At 38.3% G+C, this 18367-nt stretch overlaps 1 protein-coding gene across 2 annotated transcripts in view; it reads right to left on the bottom strand.

Moving 5' to 3' along the window:
• TPP2 (tripeptidyl peptidase 2) overlaps positions 1-18045 on the bottom strand; it is a 68795-nt gene extending 50750 nt beyond the window's left edge. For both annotated transcript variants that reach the window (XM_023513094.1, XM_003789607.3), the window contains exons 1-4: positions 17778-18045; positions 11531-11659; positions 3731-3826; positions 1825-1929 (exon numbers count right to left, since the gene is read on the bottom strand). In XM_023513094.1, the coding sequence (XP_023368862.1) occupies positions 1825-1929; positions 3731-3826; positions 11531-11659; positions 17778-17942 (495 nt within the window). In that variant the 5' untranslated portion in view covers positions 17943-18045. The remainder of the gene's footprint in view (positions 1-1824; positions 1930-3730; positions 3827-11530; positions 11660-17777) is intronic.
• Positions 18046-18367: the final 322 nt, after the last annotated feature.

Here is an 18367-nt window from a genome sequence, read left to right as displayed (position 1 = left end):
CATAACAAAGAGTGCTGAAAATATTTACTATCTGGCCATTTACAGAAAATGTCACCGTAACGACACTTAATGTGGTTTTAAATCAATTTTCTTCCTACGAATTGTGTGGCTGGAGTATTGTCCTAGAGCCATGAGATTCAAATTTGGTCATGTGTTAGCGGTGCAATCCTGAGCAAGTCACTCATCTTTATGTTACCCCTCTGAGGACATCACAAACTGGTAGAACAGCAAGTTATTATCTCGGCCAGCGGTTATCAAAGTATTTTTGAAACCCTCTTTGAAAAGATCTGATAAGAATACTTAACATATAATTACAGAATGTATTAGGTTGAATTAATCATAGGAAACTGCTGTTATTTCACCATTTTCGACCTATAAAAATGGCAATTTCCTATGCTTTGAGATTTTTTGATAACTACATACTGTACTAGATTGCTCTACATTCACCTAAGTAGTTCTACTGAATGAAAATTTGATTTTCATATGCTCCCAAAATCTTGTTTTGCTTCAATTTTTATTTATTCAGTAGTTAGTATTACTCCTCCTTAAAGTAAATAGCCAAATATACAGATATTGTTAGTATATAACATGTAACACAATGAGTAATGAAATTCAGATCTCTTTTATGAAGATAACTATATATATGGTACCTGAAATACTACATTTAGTGTGTCTAAGAGTGAGTAGCTGAAGTGCAAATATTGATTTAACAGATAATTGCACAGGTGTTTAAAAAGGATGACATACATAAAGTAAATTAAAATTCAAATCATATTTATAAGCCAGTGTTTCTCAACCCCAGTTGCACGTTGATTAAAGCACCTAGGGAGTTTTTAAAATGCTCCTCCTTCATAAGGTTTTATTTAATTCCTCTATAGAACATAAGCACTGGCAGTTTTTAAAGCTCTTCATGGGATTTTAATAGTAGTCAGAGCTATTAATATAGAACTACTAATATAATTCTATGTTTGATTAACAAAAGGTACATGCACACATTTAAAGAACAATTTAGGAGGATAAACACCAAATTGTGGTGATTATGAAGTCTTTTCTAAAAACTTGCAACTTTATACCTGTGTTGTCCAAAGTTCCTGCAACTAGCACATGCTATAGTTACATAATAAACACCAAGACATTATTTTCATTTTAATAACTGATTCAGAAAAATTTAATGACCAGGGTGTGTAACAATAAGAACTTTCATATACTTCTTGGGGAAATATAAACCAGTACAACCACTTTATGACTCCCTTGAAATGTTTAAAATAGCACTATTCTTAATAGTCAAAAACTGAAAATTAACTGCAGAATTGTGGGGTGCCTATATAACACAATATCACAAAGCAATGAAAACATCAATACCCCAAACATGGACGAAGATCATAATGTAACACTGAGCAAAAGAAGCTACGAATAAAAGGATACTGTGTGGTTTTATTATACAGAATTCGAAATAGGCAAAATCATCCTTAGCATGAGAATCAGGATGGTGGTTGTCTTTGGGGAGGGGGAGGAGGAGGAGAGCAGTGATTAAGGAAGGTGCCAGGGAGGGATTTCAGGGGGACCCTACATGACAGAATTTGTAACTACACACTTAGGATTTATGTACTTTTATCCAATGTGTATTATGTGCTAATTAAGCTTTTAAAAAATTGATAAATACATATGAAAACTGACTTTAGGATAAATAATAAAGGAAAATTTAGTAAAATTAACCAACTTAAAAGAAAATCTGTAAAAAGACAAGACTGTATTAGTTCTCTTAAAAGCTCTACAGTAAGGTGGTTGCATGATAATGTTTAAACAAAAGCGACTAGCACCAACTTGAGAAGAGCCATTGTTGGCAACATCAAATTCTTCCTGTTTTCTACAGGCTTCTGCAAGTGCAACTCTGTGAACAGGGTCCCAGATTTTTTCCTTCCGTTCTTTCTGCAAAGAAAAAAATTCACCTTTCAATTAGGCTGACAAATATTCGGATAAATCCAGACGGTTATTTACATGTGAGTCTTCTTACCAGTTGTGATGCTACACCATCTTCTATATATAGAGGTTTATAGGATGTTTACCAAGACACTCCAAATGTATTTTTACATACTGTAATCCCCAATTTAAATTCTTCCTTTCTCCAAGAATATGTAGTACCACATCAGGAAACTGATTAAATTTCCAGTTAAAGAAAATTCTGTATTCTGGGCCCACACAGAACATAAAAATGTTATAAGCCAAGGCCCAGCACAGGACTGCAGCTGCAAGCTGTGCTGAGAGTCACGCAGGGTTTGCTCCTCAGCTTCCTCCCTCCTCTTTAGGTTATTTCTGCCCATCCTCTTTGGGACGGGAAGAAGAGAACTTGATAGTATTCTGTTACTGAAATTGGTCAGCATCTTCATCTCTAGTGTCTTTAACCCATGCTGACTCTCAAGGGAAGTTTGCTAGTTAAAGGAATCCTTTCCAGGAAAACAATCAATTTAGCTAATCTAAATGGTCAGCTTATACTTAGCCACGCTGTATCTGCATGTTAACACAGCTGATTCAATTTAATACACTGCACAGGAATGCTATCTGGGTATTTCAGTCAGAAATTTAAAAATATGGTATCCAATAAAAGCTAAGTTATAAGCATTGAAACTGGTAAATGTCAAGGTTAAATATGTAATCTACTGAGAAACTTCTTATGGTTCTCAGACCCCTGGAGAAGCAAATGACAACACTGGGATCATAGAAAAGGGCCCATAAGTCTTATTTACTTTCAAGGATTACACCTTACCTTATAGTTGAAACCCTGGACTTATACCAGCTACTAGTATCTTTTAAAGAAGTAATGTCCAACAAGGTAGCCACTAGCCACATGTTGCTATTTCAATTTAAAAATATTACATAAAATTCAAATCCCAGTTCCTTAGTTATATCAGCCACATTTCAAGTTTTCAACAGCTACTGTGGCTAATGGCTCTCTTCAAACATTTCCATCATCAGGGAAAGTTCTACTGAACAGCACTGTGTTAAGTCAGGCTCCTTATCACTCTACTTACAACTCTCATCTGTGCAATGACACACTTGTGTTTCTTCAGCAGCTGTAGGTCTGGTTAACTCTTTAATACTGAGTGATGACTAACTGGGAGCAAGAAGGCTAAACAGCAAAAGGAGAAAAAAATGCGAACAAACTATCATAGAAACTGGTTTAATGAGGTCTGGACTTTAAATCTGCTATCTTTAGCCTTTTTCAAACAAGTCCTTTAACACACTGACTAACACACTGACTGCCACACTACAGGTGGAAAACTTTTTCCCTTCGGGCCACGGTATTTAATTATAAAAATAAAGGAAAAATTTCAAAAACAATTCTAAAACATACATCAAGAAAAAATACAAAAACTCAAAAATTAGTAAGGTAAAAGTAATGTGAAAACATGAACAATAATTCATAACTCACATGGCAGTTAACGTGTTAAAAATCCAATGAAAGCTCTATCCCTATATCCCCAAAAAACATGAGTATAGAAATATGAACGCAATTTCAGTGTGATCACAGATTCCCTCATGTATTCAAAACGAAGAACCACTAATGCAAATGAATAACACTGCATTGAAAAAATCTTTAACCACTGAAAGCCATTCAGCCCCTTAAATAATTAAAGAGTTATTGAGGTTTTAAGAAAAACTCCTCTTTCTTTAGTAGAAGTAAAACCTAAGGAAGAAAATATGCAAGTCATCGACCCAGGTTGTATATTACCTGTATCCTTTCCTTGAGAGCCTTAGGATAGAAGTCATAACCATTTTTTATGCCAATATGGTATTTGCCTGAGGGATTTGTCCAGCTTGCAGGAATCTACAGAAAAAAAGGTAAATTGCTCATTCACTAAATGCTTCTCCATTCCAATGCTTTACTACTGAGAAAAAAGTATGGCTTCTTTTTTTCTCATCCATAAATGAGATAGTTCAACCAGAATACTACCTTTCATTCATACTATGCTTTAGTCTATAAATGCTTTCAGCTTACTAGCTCATTAAACCGCTCAGATTGTTAGTTCTTTAATATCGATGACACCTCATCTCCCCCTTCACCACTCTACCACATCAAATGATTGCAGAACAGAAGCAGCAATACACAGAACCATCTCTATGCTCAGATTTCCTGTTATGAAAAAGAATTTCGCTCTCTTCTACAACACCACAGAGACAATGCATAGATACTAAACAAAGGCTCTTTGAATTCTTAAGAAGAAAATTCTGTAAAATCATGTTAATAATTATATCTAACATTTTATAATATTGTTTTTAACTCTTTCAAAGTATTTAAAAACATCACTTAATGCTTTTGATTAATAGAACGACAGACACAGTATGCCCAGATTGCAAATAGAAGCAGCGAAAGAAATTAAAATTACTTGCTCCAACAACAGGAAGGTTGAAAACTGGAACCTATCTATCATAGAGACCAAACATTCAGTGTAAAGGATATTTGATTTCAAGACATAAATCTGGCTGAGAATCCAAACTCTCTAACTAGGTGAGACCCACAGACCTCTACTTCTTTATCTGCAAAAAGAAGAAAGGAATCCCTACCTTATGATTATGGTAAATAATGCACTGAGCATCAACAAATTTGAAATGTCTATCAAGAAAATGAAGAATATTCATATTCTACACCATCATAGGACCTGGATCATCAAAATTAGCTTTTAAATCTGTATAAATTATAAAGTTGAACATCAGCCACTTGGGGCTGGCTGACTCCACAATCCTTTCTTGTGAAATAACTTCAACCAACTGGTTCTCAAGTCCCTCATCCAGTTATTTCCCACATAGAAAACTTTTGAATGAAATATGCTCACAAACAGAAGAAATGGCCACTCACCAAACTTGAAAGACCTATTGAATTGTGACTTTTCAAAGGTTTACCTATCATTAATCATTTCTGAATCAACTAAATGTCTGGAGACTGTGAAATTTCAGTTATGTTGATATATGAGCAAGCATTTTTCATTCAAAATTTATCAACCTTTAGAAAATAGGAATTCTTAACTCATGTTTCTACAACAGACCACAACAAAACAGTAATGTACTGCAACAATACAGAAGCAGTCACTTGCTAACAAATCGAAGAGTATTCGGGGAGTGTCCCTTACACAGGCAGCCTTATAACCCTCAGCTAACGGCAACTGCATCATTGAGGAGATAACAGAAAGCTATGAAATCCCAAAGGATTAAATGGACAAAGAACTAAACTGTAAAATAAAAAGGGGTTAAGACATAGTAAATTGCAACTACTTACAACATATATACAATAAAAATAATCCAATAGACATAATTTATACTTGATTATAAGACCAAAATCGGCAGGGTCCGTGGAACCAGGTACTTTCCAAATCATGACTGTACATTTTCCTCACAGTGAAGGCAGACTAGTTCCAAAAATCAGACAATAGTTATAGTCATGGTTATCTTACCTACCCATCCTTGACCAAATTAACTTTATGAATCAATTATAAAATATGTTATTTTATCCACTGACTGTTGTATAAAAATTATTTTTGGTTTAAGAATCAAACTTTTACACTTGACCAGTTAAATTGGTATCTTTAAAATGGTTCTGATTACATGGTAACTACAATGAATAGACTGATTTTTATGTTACCTATGTCATCTCTAATTACCAATCACACTTCATTTCTCTCTTTTTTAATGAGCCATGTGTTATCTTAATTAAGTAGTTAAGTCCTTTTAGATGTATTTTCTTTTTTTTTTTGCTGCAAAATAATTTCAGCCATGCCAGCCTCACAGCATAGGCCATGTGTGCACACACATCCTCAGGCTACCTCCTTATCTAAATATTGGGCTAAATCTGGCCGGGTCATTCATTATGCCTGGGTTTACTTTAAAAAAAAAAAAATTAAGGCTAAATATTGACTTAAAGGCTAAATACGACTTCAAGTTAAATGTGGTAAAATTAAAAAAGCACTGTCGTCCCTTCCAAAATGCTACTCAAATTAGAATAAAGGAGGGAAAAAAAACACCCAAAGGGACAAAGAAAATAGGAAATAAGACCTTAGAGCAGTGGTTCTCAACCTCCCTAATGCTGTGGCCCTTTAATACAGCTCCTCATGTTGTGGTGACCCCCAACCATAAAATTGGGGAGTCCCTCACAACATGAGGCACTGTATTAAAGGGTTGCGGCATTAGGAAGGTTGAGAACCACTGCCTTAGAAATTCGCCACATTTTGAAGGTTACAAAGCGAGAAGGCACTAAATTTAGCAGGGAGATTGTGGAGTATTAATACATGGTGCTGGGACCACTGGGTCTTCTCATGGGAAAGGGGAAACAGAAGTACTTCAAACTAAGTCCATAAAATCAATTCCAGGTGAATTCTAGAACAAATATGAAGAGAAAAGCTGTGAAACTTTTTAGAAATACAGGAGAATATTTTCATGATTATGAGGCCAGAAAAAATTTTGTTGAAAGAAAAACCCTAATCAAAAAGGCAAAACATTGCCTTTATGATTGACAAAACATCATAAAAACACAAGCATAGAATGGAAGAAGATATCAGAAACACACACGATCAGGAGATAAATAAATTGCACAAATCAGTAAGAAAACTCACTAGCATAAAAACACCAATGAACTTTAACAGGCACTCACAAAGAATGAATACAAAACCAAAACACAGGAAAAGGCAGTTGACCTCAGCAGAAATTAGGGAAATGCACTTTAAAACTACAATATGATATAACTAGCTTCCCGGCATAGTTTCAAAAATTAAAAAGTTTGAAAATACCAAGTATTAAAAGAGCAGTTATCTCCAATGACATAGCAATTCCACTCCTAGGCAGATGACCTGGAGATGGCCACACACAAGTACACAGGATACACACACAACATAGGAGAACGGACAGAATGTGGCATAAACAACCATGGCAGCCATGAAACTGAAGAAAAATCACTGCAACATTCAACAACATGGGCAAATCTTACAGATCTCAAATCTCACAACCACCACCAAGGGCGAGAAGACATAAAATCATACAGAAATGACACTATTCATGTAAAGTTCAAAAACAGGCAAAACTAACAACGTATGTTATGTGTTGACATAGGTGTGGTAAAACGGCAAAGGAAAGCAAAGAAATGATTATCACGAAAGTTAAAACAGGTTACGATACTGGCCACAGGCCATTAAACCGTCCATGTGCTTTATAAACTTTATGTATGTGTATCTTACAGTAAGAAGTGTTAATGTTCTATTCACTTTTTGCTTTTACTTGTTTATGTCAGTACCGATGGCCAGAAGTAAACTATCACTAGTTTCTCAAGGCGGCTTTGGAATATCACCCATCCTTAGAAATGAGACTACTAAAACATTCAAAACATCTAAGAATTGACCTTAAACTCGTAAGACGTTACCTGTCAGCAGTTTATGAGGCTTTTTGGAAGGAGGAATATAATAGACATATTTAATTCATTTTAAGGCAGGACTAAGTCAAAGAGACTTGAAGACTTCACGGTGTTGCTTTCTGAAAGTTGTGTAGTGTGTAGTAAGAGTTGGACAGCACCAAATAGCTAGACTCCCAGTGAGTAGTAATTCCTCTTTTTAATGACTATTACAAAATACATGAACACTTGCACATCTTTGGAAAAAAATTAACCGAATGCATGTGGGTACATTTTATATATGGATCGAGAGGGGATTTGTAATCAAGATTGGTGGAAAGTTGGTATAAGGAACAATTAGACTCCCACCACCCCATCCCACTTCCTGCCCTAACTTCACCAACCAGGCAACTCTCCTAATTTGAACCAGAGATGTTAGGATGTTAACCTTCTGAACATTTTACAATGCAAAGGAGAGAGGGAAGTGCAGGGTATAGCTCAGCGGTAGAGCATTTGACTGCAAAAGGGAGATGAGACACACTGAGAGAGTCTGCCAAGAGATATCCCCAGGCCCCTTTCTTGGCCAGACTCTCTGAATAACAACAGTCAGGCTTACCTCTCTCTCACTCTTCCCCCTAAATCCCAGGCCAGATAGGCTAAGGTCCTCTTCAGGTAACTAAATATATCAATGGAAAAAAACATACTACGGACTGACATTCTGGGGTCCCCATCCCAATATTCTCATTGCCCTACAGTGAAACCCACCACCGAAAGACACTGCACAAGTGAAGAACCTCCAATCAGTATTTCTTGTGCCTTGCTAGGGGTGACTAGACACCTAAGAAAAATAATAGTACAAAGCAGAGAACAAGTAAGGAGAAAAGCAAGAAGAATTCCAGAAGGGAGGAAGAAGAGGGTGAAGAAAAAAGGAAAAAGGAGAGGAGGAAAAGGAAGCAGATGAGGAGACTAAGAGGAGAACAGGAAGAAACAAAGAGCAAAAAAATTTAGAGACAAACATTTATCTCTTCCCATAGAGATAAAATGTTGCAAACAGGATCATGCTGAATGAAAATAAAGAAGCTCTTACAATTAAAAATAGGCAAAATTTAACAAAGTGTGCACAAGGGCTAGAAGACAACGTTGAAAAAAACTTGGAAAACTCTCAAGAAGAAAAGAGACAATCCAAGAGGTCCGAGGTCCAAGGATAAAAGAACAGCAATAACAAAAGGGAAGAAGTTACCTAAGAGACAATACAAAAAAAAAAAAAAATCCTTGGAAATAAAGGACTTTAAACTTAAACTCTCTTCAGCTACATAGTAATTCTACAAATTAAGACTAGGGAAAAAACATAAGAAAAAGTATTAATATGCTACTTGAAACACTAAAAAGAGTTTAAAGTACCAATGGCTTAAGTTTGGTGGGGTAGAAATCAGCAGAAGAGATGAGACAGGGAATTAAATTTTCTTGTTAGAAGCCTTACAGAAATGTTTGTCTTTTCAAACTATCCAGATGTATTGGATACAACTAAAAATTAAATTAAAAAAAACCCCAAAATGATGGGTTGAGAATTTTTAATAGTAGAGCTAAAGAAATCTGTCCAGCTGAGAAAAGACATCGTCAATTTTCAAGTTTTACATATTAGTGACATACAATTCTTCCTTTAAACACCTCTGTCTGTGCAGTTCTACCTCTGTCATTTTGTGCAGTGACATCATTAGTTTATGTGGTTAAAGCATTGGGTTACTAGAGCTATATAATACTTTTAAATAAATGGTTGAGAATAACACTTAATGGTTCTAAATCTGTGTAACTTACCAGGAAAGCTCTCTAGTTTTCCAGAGTAACATAAATCTCTTTCTAATATTTTCTAAATGACAGGTTGACCGAGGGGTAATTCAGCTATATGGAAACTAATTTCCTTGCATTTTCTTTTCTTCCTTTTTTTCTTTCTTTCTTTTTTTTAAATAAAAGTGCACAGTGTCTTAGCTCAGACTGTCATAAGAAAATACAGGTAGATATCCCTTATCTGTAACACTTGGAACCACAAAGGTTTTGGATTTCAGATTCTGGAATACCTGCACTATACACATAGCATCCCTAATCTGAATGTATGAAACCTAAAAAATGCCCAGTGAACATACCCTTTGAGCATCATGTTGACGCTCGAAAGAGTTCTGGATTTTGAAGTATTTAGGATTTTAAAGGATTTGGGGTGACGGACTCTCAACTGGTATGTATAATACAAATATTCAAAATCCACAATATTCTGGTCCTAAGCCTTTCAGATAAGGGATACTGAGCCTGTACCATAAACTGAATGACTTTAACAGCAGAAATTTATTATCTCATAGCTCTGGAGGCTGGAAGTTCCAACACAGTACCATTATGGCTGAGTTCTGGTGAAGAGCCTTCTTCCTGGCCTACAGAGGCCACCTTCTTGTTCTGTCCACACACAGTCTAGAGAGCAAGCTCTCTTGTATTCCTTCTTTTAGGGGTACTAATCCCATCCTGAGGGGCCTCACTTTCATGACCTTATATACCCAACCCTACCCTAATTACCACCTAAAGATCCAACCTCCAAACGCCATCACACTAGGGGGTTAGAGCTTCAGCATTTGAAATGTGGAAGGGACACATTCAGTCCCTAACACTGGAAATGAAGCAAAACCTGGACATTAATGCCTGCCATCTGCCCTTGACAGCCAGATTTCTAAGATGACCCAACCTCGATTTGCAGATGTAATTAAGGGCTTCAAGTTAATCAAAAGGGAGATTATTCTGGGTGGGCTCGAACTTAGCAGATGAGCTCTTTAAAAGAGCTGGGGCCATCCCCACAGTCAGATTCTCCTGCTGGCCTTGAAGAAGCAAGTTATCTTGAGTTTTACAGCTGTAAGGAAATGAATTTTTCCAAAGTAGGCGAACTTGAAAAGAGGACCCTGAGTTTCAGATGAGGCTTTGACCTTGACTGCTGTCTTTTAAGATCCAAACCAGAGACCCATAAAAAGCCATAAATGGACTCCTGATCCACGGAGATATTGAGATAATAATATAAAAATGTTTGTATTTTAAGCTGTTAAGTTTGTAATAATTTGTCACACAGCACAGAAAACCAATATGCTACTGTAGTAAGTATAGATAAAGGACAATGCCTAAATATAACTCAGACAGAAGTGGGAAGTGTTAAATGTAGCTCTTTAGGAAATCTAATAACCACAATTTTATATTCCAAACTAATTCTGCTTACTGCTTTAAAAGATAAAGTGCCAAATCACAAATTCTTGCCATCCTCTACACTCATTAGCTAAAATCCCATGATCTGCTCTGTGCTTCCTTATAATCATTTTTCATGTTTAGCTACCCAAGCCTTTTTACCAAGGACACAGAATAAGACAAAGCTATGCATTTAGTCTACAGCTATTAGACCCTAAATATTTTTTCATGAAGTTCACTGGGAATATTGGGAAACTGAAGGCAAAACCAACATTCAGTAGCTTTCTCCCCCTTTCTATTCAAAACATAAGACAGAATTTGGCAACTTCATTGAAAATAACAACTCAATTCCAAACACTTTACCGAATAATAAAACAACGGCACCTTCTAAGATGGTCCCATTGAGCCACACCTACTGGTATTCATGCTTTTTGTGAAATTCCCTCATCTTAACTATGTACTGGACTTACTGATTCACTTCAAATGAATAGGATATAGCCAAATGATGGGTTGTCACTTCAAAGGTTACTTTTATAAAAAGATTATGACCTTTATGGTGGGAACTCCCTCTTGGATCACTCTTTCCTCAGGGAAGACAGCTGCGATGTTGTATAAAACCGCACTGTGGAGAGACCCAGGTAGCTAAGAACCAAAGCCTGCCAATGACCACTTGGGTAAGCCCCACCCAGGGCGAGCCGTCATAGGAAGCCACAGTTGCTGTTGCTTGCAACCTCATCAGAGTTCTGGAACTAGAGGCACTCAGCTAAGTCACACCCAGGTTCCTGACTCACAGAACTGTAATAAATACTTGCTTTAAACCATGAAGTTTTCAGGTAATTTTTTATACAGCCAGAAGCTAATTCCCTACCGTCAAATGTAAGCTAAAAACATTAGATGCTTTAAGGCAACAGTACCAAGAAAAGAAAATTTAAAAAAGATAAAAGCTCCAACCTTAAGCACTCTTCCTGAAAGTCCAATAATTTCGCCATCTTTGGGCTCAACTTCTGTAGCAGTATTCACATCACCACTTCCTGTTGTATCAATGATATCAATGATTTTTGGTTTTCCATCAGTTGTAACCTGAAAATTGAGACAAGTCAGATAAGAATTACAGATTTTAGGTTTTTATCTTTAAAGAAAGCAAGGTAAACTTAAGTGTGTGTCTGTGTATTGTATGTCCCACAAAACTGCATTCATTTAAAAAAGAGAACTGAATTCTTTTAATACAAAAGCCTGATGAATACTAACAAGAAAATTTAGTCCTGGAACACCACAAGATCCTTCAAGTGGTTTCATACATTCACCTAACAAATAGTTACTGAGCATTTACTACAGGCCAAACCCTATTTTAGGTTTTGAGGATACAGCAGTGATAAACACACAAAAATCCCTGACCTCAAAGATCTTATGTTATAGCAAGGAAGCAGTCAATAACAGAACGAAAATAAAGAACATGTCAGATGGTGACATCACTGTGGAGAAAAATTTTGCAGGGAAAGGCGACAGGTGATGTGGGGCTTTCAATTTTAACTCAGCTAGTCAAGGAAGGGCCTGCTGAGAAGGTAACATTCGAGAAAAGATCTGAAGGTGAGCCTTGGGCTGGACAAGTACAATACTTCAGTGGAAAAAGCTGTAGTACCACTTAATGGAGTCATTCATTACTGGTTGCCACCTAACACCTTCAATGCAGCAAGTCCAAAGTCAACATGACCTCCAAACCAATTTTTCTACAGTGTTTGCCATCTCAGGAATCACTACACATCAAATTGCTCAAGCCAGAAACTTAAAAATCCTTCTCTGATTCTTTACTCCAGTTTACTCTTCACATCAAAGCTATCAGAAAGTCCTGTTATTTCTCTAACAGGTAGCTCCAATCCATCTCCTCTGATTTTCACTTCCACTATACTAACGCTTCAGACCACCATCACCTCTTGTCTTCATTATGTGGATCAACCGCTTAGAGGTTTCTCAACTTCCATCCTTGGCTCCAACCAAAAGAAATGCAGGTTGAATATCCCTAATCAAGAAATCTGAAATCTGAAATGCTCCAAAATCTCTTTTAAAGCTGACATGAAGCTCAAAGGACATGTTTATCAGAACATTTCCGATTTTCAACACTTAACCTGTATTAAAACAAGCTGTACTGTGTCAATCCTCCCCGTAAAGCCCATGGATGGAGCACTTTACATGGAGCACCAAGAGAACTCATATAAAAAGCCCTGCTCTATCTGACCCCTGCCACTCCAGTCACTTACTACTCTAACCACACCAGCTTCCTTTCAATTCCTGAACATGAAAAACTGTTTCCTGCCTCGTGACTTTTAAACAGGGTCCTTCTGCCTAGAATCCCTTATTCCTTCAGCTGGTTCACGGAATTCCATCTTATCTTTCAGTTTCCCACTACTGTCGCCTCTCAGAAAGGCCTGCCCGGTGACTTCTTTTAAGAGACTGACATCCTAAATTTGAGTATTCTTTTTCCGTGCCTTGTTTCCCTTACAACACATAATTCAATTTCTAATTATACAGTTAGGTGATTCTTTATCTATTTCCCCTATCCGAATATAAAAGAAAGAACTATTTCTAGTTTATCACCCAACATATGCCCAATATCTAGCAGTGTTTGTTAGGTACTCAAAACTTAATTACTGAATGATCTGACACTAATTATTTAGCATTAAGACTGATTTTCATGAGGCATGGTTTCTTGGCAGCCCACAAATTTTCATTTCAGCCATATATGACTGGTAACAGGTAACAGTAATGCTACATTTTCATTTTCACACTGCTTTTGCGGGAAAAATCATTTCTAGACTCTTTCTGGCCTAGCTTTGCAAAGGGAATTTGTTGCATTCAGGATATAATCACTGAGTTACAAGCAGGAATCAGATATACAGACACTGACAAAAGATGACCCCTACCCTCAAGAAAGAAACAGGAACGTGAGCAATGTCAACAATGTGAAAGAGCACAAAGTCTCCAGACTCATTTTCCACCTGGAAATTTCTCATTTTAAGACAAAGTTTAACATCCATTTTGTCTTTCTGACCAACACACACCCCTTCCCAAAACCAAGTATTTCCTCTACAGTATCCTCAAAGCTTTGGAATAATGTATACTAAGAAGGAGAATGAAATTCACTATGTGGAGGAGACAAAGGCTCTCAGTTTTTTCTCTGTACAACAAAGCAAGAGGGTAGCTTAGTGGACCCTAAACCTCACTTCAATTACATTGCCACAGAAAACTGAGGCCTGACAGCTCGAAGGGCCATAAAGTTCTCCCAGGTACAGCTGTTACTCTTGCCTACTGTAATTCTTCACTTCTTGGGAACTGTCTATACCCATAACAAATGAGAATTCTAATAGGAGGCTCAAAGTCATATTTAAAAAAAAATTACTGTGGAAATCATACTAAACCCTTATAAAAATTATGATGAAACTTAAATCAAAACTTTTTTTATTTCTCAAAAAATAAAATAAAAATGTAAAGAAGTTTACCAAAATAGAAACAATTAAGATCAAGCGAATGCTATCTACCAAATTAAAATTAGTTAGGTCATTATAATAAGAAAATAAGCTATTTTAAGATGTATTCCGAACAAGTACATAATTTGAAAAATACACAATGAGCACCAGGAACACAAACCACCTATCTTCATCTTGTCATTCAATGAGGTAACTTCAGTGACTTGAGATCAAGAACAAATGATCACTAACAAGATCCCTCTCATTAGAAACCTCATTATGAGTATAGGAGAAAGGGAAAAAGTCTAATGGGATTTCGTGACTTATTTACCAGCTATTTCCACAAGCTTCACTTACAAGGATCTCTCTCTACAAATTCTCATTAAAAATTCTTTGTTTTTGTTTTTCAGAGACACAGTCACACTCGATTGTCCAAGCTGGAGTGCAGTGGCAAAATCTTATCTGTTACCTTGAACTCTTGAGCTCCAGTGATCCTCCTGCCTCAATCTCTTGGGTAGCTGGGACTCCAGATGTATGCCATCATACCTGGCCTTTTTTTTTTTTTTTTACTTTTATATAGATGGAGGCTTGCTATGTTGCCCAGGCTAGTCTCAAACTCCTGGTCTCAAGTGATTCTCCTGCCTCAGCCTCCCAAAGTGCTGATATTACAAGTATGGGCCACTGCACCTTATTTTGTGACTTTTATTCTGAGAATATAACAATCAACAAATAAGACAATATTTGCTTTCAAGAAGCTTACTATTGGCTGGGAAGAGAGATGAGAGGAGAGCTAATTACAATACAAGACACTACATAATAGCAGTAAGGACAACATCTATGAAGCATATAAGAACACAAAAACCAGCTTGGGGGAACTAGTATATACACATCAATTCATTTCTCCAAAAGTAATGCACTCAAGACCCAGTTGGGTCTTAATGGATTAGAAGGGAGTTTAGGGGTGATGTGGAAGGCTTGCAGGAAGATTAACCATCACATGCAAATATAGGTGCTGGGAAAAGGACATGAAACATCTGGGAGCGGAAAAGTGAAATGTTCAAGGGGAAGCATAGAAGGGATGGAGGGGGAAGGGGTGACAAAGTGAGGCTAGATGAGAAGGCTAGTGTTATATGGTTAAAGGCCATATCATATACAAAGTTCAAATTTTTGGATTTGTATGCAAAAGCAGTTAGGACTCCAAAATGGTTTTGTTTTAAATAAGTTTTTTTTATTTTTAAGGAAAATAACTTGGGCATTGTGAAAGATGGATCACAGAGAAGCAAGACTGGTGGCAGGGAGACTTTTTGGTTACTGCATTCACAGTAAACTGGTCTGGTCCAATTTCCATTTTGTCTATGAAACTAAACTGGCCCAGTTCTCATTGGCTGCCACTGCCTCCCATTGCCCAATCTCTGTAACAGTTACAGATCACAAGACAACATCATTTAACACAACCTTAGGCGCCTGGCACGTGCTTGAATATTTGCTGAGGAAATAGTTAATCGTTTATATAATTATTATTCTTCTCCTGCTGTCCACTACCCCCCTCTCCAACACACACTTTTAACACGCCTAGAGAGCTGTCACAAAAGAACTGGGCCCAAGGAAGTCATCAAAGAATGAGATGAGTTCCTCAAAGTTTTCACTTGTGCCTCTAGTTTTTTTTCAGACCTTACCTGGCCAGTTCAGCCTCCTCTCCCTATTCCATTCTTTCTTTCCTTTTTATTTCTATCAACTCTCTAATCTTAATGATGTATATACATAGATCCCAAGATAAATCTATTACAGATAAGAGAAAAAGGTTCCTTAAAAATTCACTCATGTTTGTAAGCACCTTACTGAATTTCTTTTAAACAATCACATTTAGGTCAGTGTCTGAGAGGTCAAGCTGTTGGAAGATAATGAGTTGTTTTCATTCGACTTCAATATTTTTTTGCTTGAATAATTATGTTACTCATGCAATAATGTAACTCATATTTAGCCTTCAAATAACTGATTAAAGATTCAGCAGCAACTCCTTCTATTAAGTATCCTTATTTTAAAAAATCAGTGTTTAATATTTTTCTTGAACACTTCAAAAAGTCAGATGTAATTAATTCTCTCAATCCATTTTCATAGCAGCTCTGTGGGATCAAAGTCACTGTTACTTTAGACAGAGTAACAGAATAGTTTGGTAACCGTATCTGAAAATTGTACAAATTTCTAAAGAACAGTATTTCTCCAAATTTTTCTGATTCTCTTACTATCTTGACAAAGGAACCAGTGAACCACTTATCCCAGCTGTTCTCCTCCCACTTATCCCTATAAAAAGTAAATACACGCCACAGCAGAACAGAAAGCATTACTACTATGAAATAAAGCCTCATTGAGGGGATGGCTGTCATTAATGACCTAATAACAACACTCTACAACTTCAGTTAACAGGAGGGTACTCATCACCTGCTCCTCTTCTAATTCCTCAAAGGTGTGTATTGTACTCCACAGTGGTGAACAATTAACACTAGGAAGCAAGATTCCTATAGGGTTTCTATACAGTTGGCCAGACAGCCCCCCATATTTGCTGACTTCCAAAATGCTACCTCATTTATCAGAGAACACAATAAAGGACCCAGAGGGGAAGGGATATTAGGGGCCGGAGGAAGAGAATTATTAAACATCAATGTTTAGCACAGAAAGGGAGGTAAGATATGCAGATGAAGGACAGATTAAAAAAGAGACATCAGCACAATAGGATTAGTCAAGGGAGACTGTGAGAAACTAATCTTGAACGTGGTGAAATTTTGTTTATTACAGGATTTTGGCAAAAAGCTACATTTACAAAAGTTATACTGTAAGGACTAAACAGAATGCTTTCAACTGAGAAGCAGTTTTTTAAAAATTACCTTTGGCATGGTATTCTGATCTAGATATTTTAAAGTTGCCTGAGGCAAAACTTAAGCCATCGTTAAAGTATGTTATCTTACGTTTTGAGGTACGGAAACAATTTCTTAAGACCTTCAAAGTTTACCAAAAACAAACTTTGACTGGATTCTTGCTATGTAAACGACGGCTAAGCCACAAGACTCAGTGACCCTAGGCAAATACACGCAGAAGACCGTTTAAAAATAGAATACACAAAACTAGCAGAAGAACAATTCCGGAAGTGTATTATCTTCCCAAACTGGCTTTCATGTTTAAAGAGTAAACCAAACCAAATCTCCCGAACCTTAACAATTAAGTTCTGACAGGTCATTTGTCCATCTGTTTTCTCCACTGCATCCCAATGACAAAAATTGTAAAATTCTCCTTTGAAAATATCCGGCAAGGACTGGTACCCAAGACACTGAGGACCAGCAGAGGAAGGTGGAGTGGGGAGTAAGGAGCCCCGAGGTGTCCGGCCTGGCAGCATCTAAGCAAAATTGGGCTTCCCTGGGTGCGAAAAGTGGACCAGGCTCCCCTAACCTGCCGCGCCAGACACACAGCTTTTGTCTTGGGCCACGAACGGCCCAGCCCGGACACCCAGGCTCTGGGCCCTCATCCACCCTGCACGTCCGACACTGGGACGCCTCTAGGTCCCCTTGGCGGGCGCCCGTCGCTCCAGCACCCGTGTCTGGCCTCTGCCTCCTCCTGGCCCTGTTCACCCCAGCCCAGGCTCGGCCGCAGAGCGCGGGCTTCGGCCCGCCCGGCTCGGATGCTGCGTCCCGCCTGCGTCCCGGCCACCCGCGCCCCCGCGCCCGGGCCCTCGGGGGCTGCCTCACCTGCATACCCGGAGCCCCGGGGTCGACCCCCGTGTCCAGGACAGCGATGAGCACCCCCCGCCCGTCATACTCCGGGTAGCGGCAGAGGAAGGATGAGGCCCCGGTCTCTTTTTTCGGCAGGAGACCGTGAAAAGGGAAGGGCTCCTCGGTCGCGGCGGTGGCCATGGACGCAGGCTAGAGGACGAGGAAGAGACAAACTGCCAGGTTGCGCGCGGACTAGCAGCGCGAGGACACCCGGGTAGCCGCGGGCCGTAGGCGGGGGCGAGGGGCGGGGCCGGCACGCCTCCACCAATCTCGGCCCGCCAGGGTGAAGTGACCAATCACGCACCGAAACGTAAGCCAACGGCGCCGCTCTCGGGAGCTAGGCCGGAGTGTTGCCCCGGCTGCAGTGACGGGGGCGGAGTCTCAGTGCTTTACTAGAGGGTTCGGTTCTCGAACCTGGGGTCTTAAGGAGGCCTGTGCTTGGTATTTTTCTAGGAGACCACCTGCCTGCAAGTAAAGGTGTTAGTGTCCCGGACCGACAGAAACAGTCGCCGAGAGACAGGGAAGGAAATGGAACGCCAGCCAGGAGTAGGGGGAACCTTTCGTCT

Source organism: Otolemur garnettii, unplaced genomic scaffold (genome assembly GCF_000181295.1).
Source record: "Otolemur garnettii isolate 467f Iridium unplaced genomic scaffold, OtoGar3 scaffold00034, whole genome shotgun sequence".
Taxonomy (NCBI): domain Eukaryota; kingdom Metazoa; phylum Chordata; class Mammalia; order Primates; family Galagidae; genus Otolemur; species Otolemur garnettii.
Note: the sequence above shows the minus strand (reverse complement) of the source record. Positions and strands in the feature narration are given on the sequence as shown.